Here is a 16925-nt window from a genome sequence, read left to right on the forward strand (position 1 = left end):
GTAGGTGGATGCGTGCGGGGAGTGCAGGGCAGTAACATCAATTAATGAATTAATTAGAGTGGGTAGTAATTTCTCTAGGGTAAGATGAAAAGGGAAGGGCCGTCTCATGGGGACAAAGAAGTTTAGGGGAAAAAAGTGGGGGGGGAGAGAGAGAGACGCGAGCATCTTTCTTTCCAAGGTCTGAGAGAGAGGGAGAGGGAGAGGGAGAGGGAGAGGGAGAGGGAGAGGGAGAAAGAGACGGAGACACGCGAGTGTCTTTCTTTCCAAGGTCGTGGCAGCTCCGGAGGGCGCACCAAAGCACCGGGCGGGAGTCCGGGAGGCAGGGAGCCCGGGCGGGGCCGCCACTGTTCGTCTCGGGGCCCCGCGGGGGCGCGCGTGGCTGGCGGGGCGGGCTGCCCCGAACGAGCGGCGCGTCTCCAGCCTCTCGGCCGGGTGTTGACTCAGCCGGCGCGGCGGCGGGCTTGCGTGTCTGTGTCTACGCGCGGGGGTGTCGCGCGTGGCGGGTGGGAGTGGCGTAGTCCGCCGGGCGGGGGCTCCGAGTTGGTATCCTGGTCGCCGCCTCTGGCCCTCCAGGCTCCGCGCAGGCTCCCCGGCAGCCGGCAAACAGCGCTGCGGCGCTTCTCTCAGGGGCCCGGAACGCGCCGAGCGCCTCTCCGGCCCGGGCGCGGCGTGGCACTTGGCGGACGCTCCCTAAGCGGGGGGCCCCGGCCCGCCGTCAGGGAGCCCCGAAGGCCGGCCCTCTCCCGCCCCCGGCCCGGCCTCCGCGCGCTGTCCCCGCCCCCGCCCGCCTCCAGTCCCGCCCGCTCGCCCTCCCGCCACGCCTCGCGCGGGTCCAGCCGCCGAGCCCGGTCTCCCGGCGCGCCCCGTCCGGGATGGGGCTCTCGGTCGCTTAAGTCGCCCGGTTCGGCGCCACCTCAGCGCGAGGGAAGGAACCGGCGCCGCTGGGCCGCGGCAGGATGGAGGCACCCGGCTGCAGCGGCGGCTGCGATCGCGGCGCGGACCGGGCTGGGGACGGCGCCCACCCTGACCCCCGGGTCCCCGGCGCCGCGGCGCCCGGCTCTGGTTCCGGCCCGTGCGCGGCCGCTCGGGAGTCGGAGCGCCAGCTGCGCCTTCGCCTCTGCGTCCTCAACGAGATCCTGGGCACCGAGCGGGACTACGTGGGCACCTTGCGCTTTTTGCAGTCGGTGAGTGCAGCGCGGGGAGCCCGGAGCGGGGCCTCCGCGGCGGAGCGCGCCCCCAACCTGTGGCCGCGGTCCCCGGGGGTTTCCCAGCGTGTCTTCAGGGGCTCCCCGCGGGTTGTTGGGGGGGCGCAGGGACGTGCACTCGGGCTATCGCAACCCCCCCCCCCCCCGGCCGAGCTAAGGTGCATCTACCACCGCGCTGCCCTTTCCAAAATAGTTTTAAACAGCGAGGTTGTGGCTTTCAGGACCCGGGCGCCGCTCCCGTGTTCGTTTCCCGGGGGTTTCTTCTTGCCGGGTGCGCCCCCGACTACTCATCTCAGCACAGACCCTAGAAACCCCGGAGCCGGGGGCCACCCGCGCGGAGCCGAGGAGGAGAAAACCCGGAGTCCCGGGGAGGCTCGGCGGGCGATTCCTCGGGACCCCCGCGCGGGAAGAGCGGGTTGCGGACCCTCCACTCTGCAGCCCAGCCGCACCCCGCCCCCTGCCTTGTAGTTGCAAAAACCACGCCAGACTCGAATAACGACGACTGAGCGCTTCCTATATGCCTGGCGCCTACGTGTGCCCTTAGAGGGTTTAACCTTTACCAGTGGCCCCCAAATAGGGAGGTGGTCACACACACACACACACACACACACACACACACACACACACACACACACACACACCACGAGTATTTACACACACACACACACACACACACCACGAGTATTTACACACACACACACACACACACACCCACGAGTATTTATACACACACACACACCACGAGTATTTACACACACACACACACACACACCACGAGTATTTACACACACACACACACACACAATTTTCCCCATTTCTCAGGAGCGGTGAGTGCAGCACCAGAGAGGTCCAGTAACTTGCCTAGAGTCACATAGCAGGCGCATGGGATCACTATGGCGGCCTGTCCTACTCCCACCACCCCCAGTTCTTTGCTGTGTTTCTTTACTGTCTACCCTCCCTCACCCCACCCCCACCCCCGTGAGAGGGAGGAAGGAGCCACTTCCCCAGTCTCCTAGGAAGTGAGAAAAGTGGCCAGGCTGTGGAGGGAGGGGGTGGGACTGGAACAGAGTCTCGCTGGAAGTTTGAGGACTCCAGGGGCTTTAATCTCCGTGCCTCCTGCTGGGATCTCATTTACTCGGTTCCCTTGGCTAGGAAGTCTTTTAATCCGGGTTCAGGAAGGGCTGGTGCTGGGGGGTGGTGGTGGGAGGTGATAGTTACTTCTGAGACCCCAGAGCCTGGAGGAAAGTGGAACTCTGGAGCATCCTTTGAGGGCCCAGTGGCTTGGGGGTGCAGCTGCTGTGTGAGATCCAGGTCCCAACTCAGGAAGGAGAGAGCTGTGCTTCCTGTAAAAAAAGACCGGGAAGCAGAAAAGAATGGTGGTGCATAGGCTTTGAAAACCATTTGGCTAAAAGGACCCTTTTAGACAGGCTTGCAAGACAGGGTTGGCATTTCTTCCCCTCATAGTATCAACAACAAAACCTGCTCAGTTCAAAACTGGCCGTTTCTGAGTTAAAGTGTGGGCAGTCCTGGTTATCTCTGAGCAGTGGCAAATTCTAGGGAACTCCTCACTTCTCTTTCTAGAACCACTCCCTGCTCCCCAGGCTGGAAGGGAAAGAGGAAAGACAACCAGTTTTTATATTAATGGGAAGGAAAATATACATACCTCTCCCCTCCCTGGCTTGGCTCTAGATGGTGTGGTTTGTTTCAAAACTGATATAGATTGAGTTTGGGTTAACTGTGGTTTGAAATTGTCCACGTGCAGAGTCCAAGGAACTTGGGATAATGGGAATTGATTGGAATCAACTATTATTATTCAAGAAATGAGAGAGGAAAAAATTTCTCAATATCCATGTTAGTCTCCTCAAGTTTTTAACTGCTGAGGTCATCCACAAGCATTTTTGGTTTGATTATCAATTCTGAGATGAGCTAGTACCCACTTCGACATCTTGGTCAGACCACCTGTCTTGGCCTCAGTTTCCCTACCTGTGAAAAGAGGGGGAAGGGAGTCCAGATTTCCTTTCTGACTTGTCCTTTTGGGTGTCCCCCAGCCAGTGCCAGAAAGGCACTGATTGTGTAACCTGAGCAGCTGTACCTCCTGTATGAGTGTCAGGAGGGACAAGTCTCTTGTTTAGCTTCACTAGACATGTCCCCTCAACAACCCAAAGCTTTTCGTCTTGAAAACCAGAGCTTGAAAGTGCCAAGAACTGCTAATTACCAGGGATTTCCACAGCAGTGAGTCTGAAAGCCTGCAGGTTGTGATACTCTTCTGTCTTCCCACTCTTCTCCCAGCCTTTATGCTGGCAAAGGGATTTTTCCCTCTGCCTCCTGCCTCCGAAGAATACTCAGCAATTGCTACCAGCTTTTAGTTCCATGTGGCAGAGGCAGGCCTTGAAGGGCAGTCCTGGTTTTCAGGGCCAGTCGCTGGTAGAAATGAAGCCTTTGTGGTAGATTTAGCATGATGGGAGAGGCAGGGGAGCCAGACTCAGGGGTCTGCCCTGAGGAGAGGACAAGTTGTTTGAAGCAAAACTGGTGTTTACAAAAATCCAAGTGTGAGGCTGGGCACTGGATCCAGACTGCCTGGGATCAAGTCAGTCTCTCTCTATCTCTCTCTCTTTTTCTCTCCCTCCTTCCTTCCTTCTTTCCTTCCTTCCTTCCTTTGTAGAACACTGCTCAGCTCTGGTTTATGGTGATGCCCTGGGGGATTGAGTCTGGGAACTTCGCTGCCTCAGGCATGAAACTATTGCTCTATCCCTGACTTTATGGGACCAAATATTTAGGTGGTGTGACTGAAGGCAAGTGGCTAACCTTTTCAAAATCTTTCATTTTTTAATCTATAAGGTAAAGTAAAAAAATAGGTTTAGGGCAAGGGAGATCACATAATAGTTATGCAAAGAGATAGTCATGCTTGAGGCTCCTAAGTCCCAGGTTCAGTCCCCACACCACCATAAGCCAGAACTGAGCAGTGCTCTGGTAAAAAAAAAAAAAGTTAAAAAAAATTTGATACAGAGAAATTGGGAGGGGAGGGAGATAGAGAAGGGGAAAGACTGAGGCACCTGCAGCCCTGCTTCACCACTTGTGAAGTTTTCACCCTGTAGGTGGGGGCCAGGGGCTTGAACCAGGGACCTAGTGCACTGTAATGTGTGCGCTTAACCAGATGTGCCACCACCTGATAAAAAAAAAAGTTTTTAAAAAAGCATAAAACACACACACACACACACACACACACACACACACATATCCCTATGATAAGGGACTACATAATATTGATTAGATGATCAGGGTTATGACTCCAGTGTCCAGGATGTTAATGGAGGGCAGCTCAGAGGAAGTGAGATCTGAGGCAGCTCTGAAAAGAGGACAGAGACTCTGAGTGAATTTCCTTTTGACCCTCCAAACCCCAGCCACAGGAATCAGTGGTTTTATTTGGTTCCGGACCTGGGGCTCTGTGGTTCCTCTAGAATCACCCCATTTTCCTTCACCTCCTTGAACAACTGGTTTTCATTGCTGACCCCATCTCCAAGGGCAGTAAATGACTTTGGGACTGTGTATTGTGTGTGTTTATTTAAGGATCATGGGAAACAGGGACAACCCTCTTTTGGAAATGCCAAGTCTCTCTAGAGGGATAGCACAGAAGTTGTGGAAGCAAATGCCTGGGTTTTAGCACAGAACCTTGCATCTCTCTCTTTCTCTTTAATAATTTATTTATTTATTTATTTATTTATTTATTTATTTTAAAGAGAGACAGAGAAATTGAGAGGGAAGGGGAAAAAGATAGAGTGAGAGAAACACCTGTAGCACTGTTTCACCACTTGTGAAACTTCCCTTCGGGGGCTTGAACCAAGGTCCTTTTGAACTGTAACATGTACCCTCAACCTGGTTTGCCACCATCTATCCCCTGAACCTTGCATCTCAACATTTAGAAGCCCTAGCTGTGTTGTGTTCACCCAGTGTGCTCTCATCAATGTTAACGATAGCAAAGGCAGCCGTTACTGTAGGAGCTGACACTCATTCACCATTTATGGAGTCCTAGGTTCTGTGTGTGTTTCAACTTGTTTGTTATTCTGGATACCTGCAAGAAGGAAAAACTGTTATCATCTTCACAGATACATAAGGAAACTGAGGCAGAGATAGTGTTTAAGTGAACTGCCATGAGTCATGTAGACAGCCCTGCTAAGATTTGATCTCAGTTACTGATCCGCAGACCCATGTCCCTAGTCACTTTGGATAAGGCCTCTGGCTTGTAAAGGACTTGACACATAATTTATGAAAGTGTCAGACTGGGATTTGTATGCAGGTCTGTGTGACTCTTCGTGGTTACATCTCTGCGGCATAGGTAGAATCTTAGACAAATCGGAATGGCAGGCTGCCCGCTTTCTTTCCCCTGTGTTTTGTGAGGGTTGAGCGCTGACTCTGGAGCCAGGGAGCTAATGTTCAAATTCTGGCTCTTATACCTATACCTGTCACTGTAGGTTGTCTTGAGCAGGTTATACCTCCCGACCGCCCACTTGTGTTCTTGTGTCCCCATCTGCACAGCATGGCTTAGCACCTACATCCTAGGGATGTTGCAGAGCTTGAATGAACTTGAGGTTGAAGCTTTCTCAGCTGGACCACTTGCATAACAGGAAATCAGAATGCCATGGTGGCTTTTGGAGAGATGCATAGCAATGTGTGTAGGGGGCAGAGGAAGTTTTTAGTTTGGGTTTTAAAGAGGAGGATGAGTGAGCTTTGGACCCACCTCTTGATTGGATTGACTTGGTGGTGGACCCTGCCTATATGGGAGAAGAGCTTAGGGACAGGTGCCACTGAGTCCTGTAAGAGTAGTGAGAAGAAAGGGAGGGGGCCTTACAGTGGGTGAATAGAGCATAGGGCACCTCTGAGAAGGACTCCGCTTGATCTGCCACTCCCAGGTCCTAGAGGATCTGCTGGGCTAGCAGAGCTGGATCCCTGGGCATCAGAGGGTGTGTCAGAGAGGTGCTGAATATTTTCTGTGGTTCTGCTTTTTGAGGGTGGAAGATCAAAGCTTTTCTGCTCATCGGAGCTCCATTGCCAAAACAAGAAATTGTGGTTTTGTGTTGTCATTTTTTTTTTTTTTACCAGAGCACTGCTCAGCTCTGGTTTATGGTGGTGTGGGGATTCAACCTGGGACATTGGAGCCTCAGGCATAACAGTCAGCCTGTCTGCATGACCATTATGCTATCTACCCATATATGCCCCCCCCCTTTTTTTTTTTTTAAAGATTTTTGTATTAGTCCTGGTCTCTCTAGGAAACTCCATAGTGGTGTATGTATTTTGAATTTTGCAGTGACTGATGCAGATTTGACATCTTACCTCAGTCACTTGGGAGAATTCTCCTAAAGTTGTGTTGTGAAAACTGGGGTGCTCAGAGGTATATATAATGCTGTTCCACTTCAGGCAAATAGGCAATAGACATAGCATAAGTACATATGTGTAACATTGGAACTTGGAGATAAAGATGGAAAGATGGTTAAAGGTCAGCAGGAAAATATAAAGAAAAAATGTGCTAAAAATCCTTTGTACTAAGAAATCCTATGTGTAATCCTTTTCATATGAATTTGCTTATATATGTGAATGTATTTAAAATACTGATGGAGTCATATTTTTAGCCTCATTTTCAGAATAATATAACAGGAATAGTCATAGCCATTTGTTAACATACAATATAGTGCAGTTTGTAAAGTGCTCCCTGTTTATCAACTTAAAAGTTCCAGCTGTTGTCTGTTTCGTATTACTACAAATGAAACAGAGGTACAGAAAGCTCGTTAGTGTCCCAAGAATACACAGGCATAGGACTTAAACCCAGGTGGCCTGACTGCAGAGTTGACATTTATCTGTTTTATTTTATTTTTACCACTACCCTGAACTACCCCAACATGATGCTATGTTTGTGACCAAAATGATTTTCTTTGTATGTTTCTGGGATGTCCAAATAGACCAGAAAAATGGTCCATGTTTTAGGATGCCTGAGAGCCTGGACCACTCTGCTTTGTATTGGGGCTGAATGTCATCAGGAAGTTAAGTGAAATTGTGTTGGTGATGAAAAACTTAGGTCAGCAAGAGTTAGATTTTTGTATATGACAAACAGCTTTGAAAAGGTAAAACCACAATGCAATTAGACTACTTTCATCAGTAGATAGTGTTTTTTTTTTTTTTTTTTGCTTCCAGGTTTATTACTGGAAGCACCATTGCTCCTGGTGGCCATTTTTTCTGTTTTACTGGATAGGACAGAGAGAAATTGAGAGGGGTGGGGTAGAGAGAGAGAGAGAGAGAGAAAGACAAAGACACCTGCAGACCTGTTTCACCACTTGTAAATTGTCTCCTCTGCAGGTGAGGAGCAGGGGTTTGATGAATCCATATCCTTGCTCTTAGTACTATGTGTGCTTAACTGGGTGTGCTGCTGCTCGGCCCCAGTAGACAGGTCTTTAGGTATTTCTAGGTAGCATTCTGAGCCATGAAAATGCAGCCTTTAATCGGGAGGGGTTGCAGTGGATATATATAGTATTGGACTTTCAAGCAGGGACTCTTGAGTTGGACCTCTGACATAGCATGTGCCAGAGTGATGCTCTGGCTCTCTCTCTTCTCTCTCATTAATAAATAATAAAGTAAATCCTTTTTTAAAAAAGGACACATGTGACTCTTGTCATGTAAAGGTTGACTCAATGGATCCTAGATGCTAGAATATGTAGCATTTGTTTTATTAAGTCTGTATGGAGGGAACATTGCACTGGTTTATAACATTGTAAGGCTCAGGTGAACAGCAATATCCTTTGAGATCTATTCCCACTACACCATGATCACTACCACGGAAGGCCTAGTTTCCATCCATAACTACACAGTCGACCTGCTTTTCACATTTTACCCATCTCTCCAGCTCTCACTCCCTCTGATAAACCATCAGTATATAGAACTCTTACATTTGTACACAGGTAGAACCTGAAATGGAATTGGCATATTGCACCAAAGTAAAAGACTCTGGGGTGGGTGGGTGGGGAGAATACAGATCCATGAAGGATGATAAATGACATAGTGGGGGTTGTATTGTTAAATGGGAAACTGGGGAATGTTATGCATGTACAAACTATTGTATTTACTGTTGAATGTAAAACATTAATTCCTCAATAAAGAATTTAAAAAAAAAAAGAACTCTTACATTTGAGTGTGCTCTTCAAGTAAATGTATTGGGCACCCACTCACTGTTATTCTGGTGTTTGCCACTTTGGGAAAAGATGGACAGTGTGTTCTGAGGAGTGTTTCAGGGGGGTTGGGCAGTGGCACAGCGGGTTAAGCGCACATGGCTCGAAGCGCAAGGAGTGACGTAAGAATCTGGTTCGAGCTCCCAGCTCCCACCTGCAGTGGGGTCGCTTCACAGGTGGGTGAAGCAGGTCTGTAGGTGGCTATCTTTCTCTCCCCCTCTGTCTTCCTCCCCTCTCTCAATTTCTCTCTGTCCTAGCCAACAACGACAACAATGACAGCAGTAACAACAATAACAACAAAAGGGAAAAAAATAGCCTCTAGGAGCAGTGGATTTGTAGTGCAGGCATCGAGTCCCAGCGATAACCTTGGAGGCAAAAGAAAAAGAAGTGTTTCGGTGGACAAGGTGTTGGACTGTCAGACATGAGGCCCCCCAGTTCAGTCCCTGGCATTGTATGTACCAGAATGTGCTCTGGTTCTCCTTTTCTCTCCCTCCCTCTCTCCCGCTTTCCATTTCTCTCCTCACTGATACATAGATTTAAAAAAATATTTATTTATTTATTCCCTTATGTTGCCCTTTTTTATTGTTATAGTTATTCTTGTTGTCGTCATTGTTGGATAGGACAGAGAGAAATGGAGAGAAGAGGGGAAGACAGAGGAGGAGAGAAAGGTAGACACCTGCAGACCTGCTTCACAGCCTGTGAAGCGACTCCCCTGCAGGTGGGGAGCCGGGGGCTCGAACTGGGATCCTTAAACCGGTCCGTGCACTTCGTGCCAAGTGCACTTAACCCACTGCGCTACTGCCCGACTCCCCCCGATTTTTTTTTTTTAAGGAAGAAATGATTGAGGTGGGTATTCCTGACTTTTGGAGACTCCAGGGCACCCCTTTCTTTGAGAGTGTCCCCATTATCAAGTTAGTGAGCAGAGAACTTTGGGCCACTCCTCCAGATGAAGAAACCCACATCCTCTTGCTTCACAACTTCCCTCTCAGAATTTTGCAAGAGTTAGGTTTCAGCAGCAGGTTGTACCTGGCTGCGGAAGAAAGTTGACCTCTCAGAGTTTGTGATTTACCTTCTTTTTTTGCCTAACAGACATAGACTCAATGATGAGAATCCTGGTGGGAGGTGGGTGATCAGAGCAGGTTGGGCCATAATCAAACCAGTGTCTGATTGTTCCCTGTTCTTACCTACCATTATTCTCCAGGATGAAGTTAGAACTGATTCTTGCCAGAGAATTTTAGATACAGAGAACTTATGAGCAAGCCAGGGATGGGAATGGTTCTCCATCTCCTTGTACATGAAGCCACCAAAGAGACCTCTTGTAGAACTTGTGCCCTCCTCAACCACCCCCATTGGGGAAGAGAACTCTGGTCAAGACTGGTGGTACTGTTGATAAATTTTAGTATGCTCAGTAGCACCCCTGATCTCAATCCACTACCTGCTGAGAGCATCCCATTACCTGAGTTGGGGCAACCAAAAATGCCTGCAGATATTATCACATGTCCCCTAGGGGGACGAAATAGTTCCATACTGATAACCCCTGGGCTCTAACCTCCTTTGCCCACCAGTTCTGCTTTCAGACCATTTTAGGGTCTTTACATGGGCATATGCAGATATATGGAACTAGTGTACAGGTATTTATATAAGGAGCCTGGTATAGTTGGCAAGAATTTCACCCAGTAGTTTGGGGATTCTTCTCATGGCTCAGGGTTAAGGCTATGGACTCAAGAGCTGTAGGACCTAGGCTTGAATCCCAACTCTGCCTGGTGTGACTTCAGGCAAGTTCTTTTGCTGCTGTGAGCCCTGGTTGATGGGGATAGGCCAAAGGAGATGGTCCTAGCCTCATGGAATCACTTCAAGGACCGAGTGCTATGATCCACCCACCTGGCATCTCTGAGTGCTGAGACAAGGCTGGGTGTGGCAGATGGGGCCCAGGAGCGCTTCTGTCCTCTGACAGGAAGCCCAGAGGAAGAGGAGTCCTCTTCCCTCCCTGGCAGGTGTTGCTGTTTAAAGTTTATTTATTTATTTATTTATTTATTTATTTATTTATTTATTCTTTCCTCTTAGAGGACCAGAAGGGAATCCGCCTGCCTGTCCTTTATCTTGTGGTTGGACACTCAATCTGTGTTTACCCACCTGGTTCCTTCCCCCAGAGTGGAACTGACAGATGATCCCTTAACTTCAGGCCAGGGGAGGCAAGGCTATTTCAGGCTGAGGGACTAGGGCCATGGTGGGAGGCTGGGGGAGGCAGGTGGCCATCTGCTCCCAAGATCTGGGTCTTGATCTTTCTCCCTTACTGGGAAAGGAAAAAGGGTGGCTATGACAAGGAGCTACTGTCAGGAGGAATTAGGCCAGGGCCGGACTGAGGTGTGGGCAGTCAGGGTTTTCATTCATGAATCCACTTATTTTTTTGTCTGTGGACAGTGAGAGCCTACTGTGTGCCAGAGACTAGGCTAGGTGCTGGCCAAGTGGCCCGAGCAAGATGACAAAATCCCTCATGGAATCTCCAGGCAATTCAAAAAGAGTTCACTTGAGAAAGTGACAAGAAAGAGGTATAAGAACAACAACACATAATCCACTGAGATCCTACTCTGCCAGGTACTGTGCTAAGTGCTTTGTATAGGTTGCTTCTTTGACTCCTTGCGACTAAGGTAGAGGTCATCTTACAACTGTTTTGCAGATGAGGGGTTCAGAGAGTGTGAGTAGCTTGCATACACTTGGGGAAGTGAGTGCATTGAAAAGGAAATAATGTGAAGCTGTGTCAGTGGTCTTGATGGTGGCCTAAGCTTTAGATGGTATGCTCAAGGAAGGCTCCTCTGGGCCAGTGGCATTCGAACTGAGTTCTGTGGCAAAGAAGGAATCCACCTGGGAAAGAATGAAGAGAATGGGGAAAGACTGTGTTTCAGGTAGAGGAAACAGCATGTGCAAAGGTCCTGAGGCAGGACCTTGCTTAGCCTGTTGGAGGAGTCCCAAGAGGCCATAGTAGGTAGAAGGGGATTAAGTGACAGGGGCCAGATGACACAAGTCCTCTGTGCAGAGTGAGCAGCTTGGATTTATTCTTAAGTGGACTGAGAACGCCCTGGGGGGTTTTCAGCAAGGGTGTGGCATATTCAAAATGTTCTTCCCAGGGCCTCAAGAGCCACTCCTGTCCTCCTTGGATACTGACCCAGGAGGGGACTCCATACTATCTGCTCACAGGGGACTGTGTGTCCTGAGCAGTTTCTCTCTGCCTCTTAGCCTCCCTGTAGGTATTGTGTCCTAGAGAGGAGTTTGGGCCCCTGGCTGTCCACACTCCTGGGTGAGGGTGGGCTGTTACTATTGGTCTGGGCCCCTGCTTCCTGTGAGAGGGAGGAAAACACCCCTTTGTTTTCTGTTCAGGAAACTTAATTTGCATGTTTCCATGGCACTTTCTACTCCACCCTACACTGGTAGCTGTCACAGCAACTCTTGATGTGATGTTGACTCTTGCTTCTGCCCTGTGGGAGAGTGTACTTTTCAGACCCATTTCAGAGATGAGGAAAACTGAGGTGCAGGGTGTGATGTGGTCTACCTAAGGACATGTGATATGTTTGTAAAATCGATGGGTTATTGCTGCCATGGCCAGCCACTGATATATATATCTTTATTTATTTTATTTGACAGATCAGAGAGAAATTGAGGGGGAAGGAGAAGAGGGAGAAACAGAGAGACACCTGCAGCACTACTTCATCACTTGTGAAGCTTTCCCCTTGCCGGTGGGGACTGGGGGCTTGAACCAAGGTTCTTGTGCATGATAACTAAGTGCACCACCACCCAGCCTCATGTATTCTTTTCTTTACACTAAAGGAACACTTGAGACAGTTCACACCACTGCTGTGCTCAAATCTTCCTCAGAGAAAAAGCAGAGTCCTTAGAATGGCCTGGAAGGTCCTGCAGGATTAGCCCTCTTGCTTTTCCCATTTCCTCTCCTACTGCTTCCCACCCCCTACATACATGCATATATACATACATACATATACATACATACATACATTCACCAGGGTTTTCATGCCTGCTGTAGTCTACCACTTCCAGCAGATTCTTTTTTTTTTTTTTTTTGAGAGGAGAGACATTACAGCACTATATCACCATGCTGGTAAAGCTACTCCTTTATACATAAAATATAAATATATATATTTTGCCTCCAGGGTTACTGCTGGGGCTCAGTGCCTATACTATGAATCCACTGCTCCTGGCGCCTTTTTTCCCCATTGTGGTTGTTGCTGTTATTATTGTTATTGTTGTTGGATAGGACAGAGAGAAATTGAGAGAGGAGGGAAAGACAGAGAGGGGGAGAGAAAGATAGACACCTGCAGACCTGCTTCACCACCTGTGAGGCGACCCCCCTGCAGGTGGGGAGCTGGAGGCTGGATCCTTGTGCAGGTCCTTGTGCTTCACACTGCGTGCGCTTAACCTGGTATGCTACCGCCCCCCCCCCCAGCTCTAATATATTTTTTATAAACTGAGTTTACGATTCCCCTACCAGAAACCTCATCCTTTCAAGTGTAGAGTCCAGTGGTTTTTAGTACATTCAGAGGAGTGTGCTCATCACTGCTGTCCTAACTCCTGAATTTGTGTGTGTCTGTGGGATAGTCTGTGGGCTATGCGAAATGGCTTTCATGCCTGAGGCTTCAGACTTCCAGGTTCAGTCCTTGGCACACTATAAGCCAGAACTGAGCAGTACTCTGATTAAACAATAAAATAAAATAAAAATCCTGAGTCTTCTTTCGTCCTGACCCTCTCTCTACTTAGACTCTTCTGGCTGTATTCACGCTTCCTCAGGTCCACCAGACTTGCTCCTGCCATCGAGTCTTCTCACTTGTTCTGTCTGTAGTGATCTTCCTGTGCCTCACTCCTTCAGTGCCATATCCTTGGTGAGATCTGCTCTGACTCCTTCTCCCACCATTCATTGTCACCCCATCCCCTCACCCCACTATCTTCTATCTCCTTTCCGTTCCTGCATGATTTTTTATTTATATATTTTGATTTATTACAGCTTTTTAAAATTAGTGATTCAGTATTAATTTACAAAATTACATGTCAGCAGGAGTACAATTCCACATCATTTGTTCCCACCACCAGAGTTCTGACTTCTGATTCCTCCATTGCAGTCCACCGCGCTTCTCCTAAGGTTGCAGACATCATCTCTGCAGCTGTCTACATTTGTACATGATCTCCCCCTTTTCCTTCCAGGTCCAGTCCTCTCTTCCCCTTCAAGTTACACATGACCCTAATCACTTCATCCAAATATCTCCTCCGTTTTCGTCCTCTCTCTCTGGGACTGGATGAAGCTTGAGTTCAGAGCTCTCCTATCCTCGTCCTCCTATCACTTCTCCCCCACTGGGAGTATGGATCACGGTTGTTTTGGGGGTACAGAAGGTAGGAGTTCTGGCTTCTGTAATTGCTTTTCCGTTGGACTTGGGCGTTGGCAGGTTGATTTCATACCCCCAGCCTGTTTCTATCTTTCCCTACTGGGGCAGGCCGCTGGAGAGGTGAGGTTCCAGGACACATTGGTGAAATCATCTGCCTAGAGAAGTCAGGATGGAATCATAGTAGTCTCTGCAATTTGGTGTGTCTGGAAGGGGGCAGGACATAAAGTGAGGCAAAATGGTTAATGAACAGGAACCAAAAGGTAGGAACAAAGCAGATGAGATCAGAAATCCTAGGGTGGAAGAAAGCTAGGAAGTCATCTCTAGGCATGTTTCCAGGGGCCCCATGTCTGTGGTAGCCCCTGCTTGAGTTTGATAACTAGCAGGAAGTTGGATAAAAACATTGTCTGAGAAAATTGTGTCAGAGTAGAGAAAGGGCTAGAAAGTTGGATTAGGGCAGAGAGTAGCTCCCATTCTTGGAAATATTCTGTGGCTAGAACTAACTGTTTACCTCCATCCACCCGACCCAGGGCACATATATATGTTTATATTTAGTCCCAGAGCCTGTGTAGCCTCTGAGTCCCTATTGGTCTGATCTCGAAGCTCATGGTCACAGCTGGGAACAGTGCAGGGTGCACTTATTTCAGGACCAGTCTCGCATGAATATATACATATATATATTTATATTTATTTATTCCCTTTTGTTGTCTGTTGTTGTGGTGGTCTGGTGTTGGGCTGCACCGCGGAGAAGAGAGCGGACGTCCAGAGCAAAGGGGTACACAAATCTTTATTATAGGATGGGGGGGGTTTGGTTCAGACCACGTGGAGCCAGCCGGCAATGGCCGTCCCCACTACCTGACCACGGGGGGGGGGGGGGGAGGGAGAGCAGGGAGCGAGACCTCAGAGAGGGAGAGCTGAGAGCCCAGAGAGGGGTGGTTGAAGGGGGCACTCTAGGATTTTGCGGGCCATAGAAAAACCTGGGGGCGGAGACTGCATCAGAATAACTCCTCAGCAACAGTTGTCCTTTTGTTTTATTGTTGTAGTTATTATTGATGCCATCATTGTTGGATAGGACAGAGAGAAATGGAGAAAGTAGGGGAAGACAGAGAGGGGGAGAGAAAGATAGACACCTGCAGACCTGCTTCACTGCCTGTGAAGCGACTCCCCTGCAGGTGGGGAGCCGGGGGCCTGAACCCGGATCCTTATGCCAGTCCTTGTACTTTGTGCCATGTGCGCTTAACCCACTGCGCTACCGCTCGACTCCCTCACATGAATATTTTTCCAACGGCTGACATACTAGGCATTTTACTTATTTGCTGTTTATTGTCTGTCACCCTCATTGGAATGCCAGCTTTATGAGGATGAAGGATTTTTGTCTGTTTCATTCAGTTTGTTTCTTGGGCACCAGGAATAAACAATGCCTGGCATAGTAGATCCTTGTTAAATATTTGTTGAATTTAAAAATGAATAAAGCTTCTCTAGATGCATGTTTGTTTTCTTGCACAATGTGATTGTTTTGATGTATATAACTACTAAATTTTTTTGTGCAGATTTTTTTTTTGGGGAGGGGGGATGGGTACTAAGATAGTCTGATATTCTCTAACATAACCAAAGTTACGTAGGTGGGTGTGGGTAGAAGGGAGGTTTTCTGTAGTACGGTTTCCAGAATTGCATCTTTGCCCCTTAGTGGCTTTGTGACCCAGGACAAGGAGCCTTTCTGGACCTTTGTTTCTTTACAGGTAAAGTGGATTTGTGTGCTTTGCTCACTTCTTAACACATGGGCAGACTCCAGTCAGTGGTACTGGTCCATTAATTATGATCATTATGGTGTCTATAATTATGATGATGATTTAGTATCTCTTCACTTTATTTTTGTTTAATTAAAAATTATTTATATTTATTCCCTTTTGTTGTCCTTGTTTTATTGTTGTAGTTATTGTTGTTATTGATGTCGTTATTGGGTAGGACAGAGAGAAATTGAGAGAGGAGGGGAAGACAGAGAGGGGGAGAGAAAGATAGACACCTGCAGACATGCTTCATTGCTTGTGAAGTGACTCCTCTGCAGGTGGGGAGCCGGGGGCTCGAACTGGGATCCTTATGCTGGTTCTTGTGCTTTGTGCCATGTGCGCTTAGCCTGCTGCGCTACCACCTGACTCCCTTTTGTTTAATTTTTATTGCCACCAGGGTTGGGGCTCAGTGCTTGCACGATGAATCCATCACTCCTGGTGACTGTACTCCCCCCCCCTTTCTGTTTAATTAGGTAGGACAGAGAGAAATTGAGAGGAGAGTGGGAAACAGGGAGAGAAACTTATAGACCTGCTTCACTTGTGAAGATTTCCCCTTGCAGGTGGGAGCTGGAGCTTGAACCTGGGTCCCTGAGCATGGTAACATGTGCCCTCAACAGGTGCCCCACCCCCTGCCCTTTTCCCTACTGTTTGTACACAGACAGTTATAGGGTCTCATCTTAAGTGACCTATCCCAGATCCTCCCTCAGGCCTCCTAAGTTCATTCTGCTTGGAAGGGTATTGTTCCTGCTCCTTCTCCCAGCCTCCTTTTTAAGGGCTTACCTGGTTATCATACCCACTCCGAGTGAAGTGATTTGGGGCCTGACTTCGATCTGTGAAATCCCTCACCTTTGTGAAAAACTAAGACCTCGAGCTACAGAAATCAAGTCATATGCTTAGCCCTACGTACTTGAAAGGGGGCTAGAATCTTCAGGTTGTGCTTGGGGTAGAGGGTGATGGTGATTATGGTGGAGGCAGGGTTCTTGGGGTCATCTCAGGATTCTATCTACCCATGGAAAGTGCTGGATTTGAGCTCAGGATTGTCTGATTCCAGGGTCCATGGGCTTGACTACTGTGTAGTCACTTGCTCTGACCCTGCCCAGGATGATCCGGAGTGAGGCAGATTGATGGCAGGTGAGGCCAGCTCATTTTGTTTGAGGTGGAGTAGGTGGGGTACACAGTAGGTTACAGTTCCTTTTCTGGCAGGACCTGGTCTCTTGAACACAGACTCCAGCTTGTCTTTCAGTGATTGGCAACATCTTCCCATTTCATTGGTGATAATAATCATGAAGGGTCTCCTTTCTCTCCAGTCCTTAGTGTCCTGAACATGGGAGGAGCAGA

The 16925-nt window shown here is 48.6% G+C and overlaps 1 protein-coding gene across 1 annotated transcript in view; it reads left to right on the forward strand.

Annotated features, from left to right (window-relative positions):
• The first annotated feature begins 949 nt into the window (after positions 1-949).
• Positions 950-16925, forward strand: part of PREX1 (phosphatidylinositol-3,4,5-trisphosphate dependent Rac exchange factor 1) — a 229448-nt gene continuing 213472 nt past the window's right edge. The window contains exon 1 of the mRNA XM_007526714.3: positions 950-1184. Coding sequence (XP_007526776.1) covers positions 957-1184 — 228 coding nt within the window. The 5' untranslated portion in view covers positions 950-956. The remainder of the gene's footprint in view (positions 1185-16925) is intronic.

This window comes from Erinaceus europaeus, chromosome 1 (genome assembly GCF_950295315.1).
Source record: "Erinaceus europaeus chromosome 1, mEriEur2.1, whole genome shotgun sequence".
NCBI classification, from domain to species: Eukaryota; Metazoa; Chordata; class Mammalia; order Eulipotyphla; family Erinaceidae; genus Erinaceus; species Erinaceus europaeus.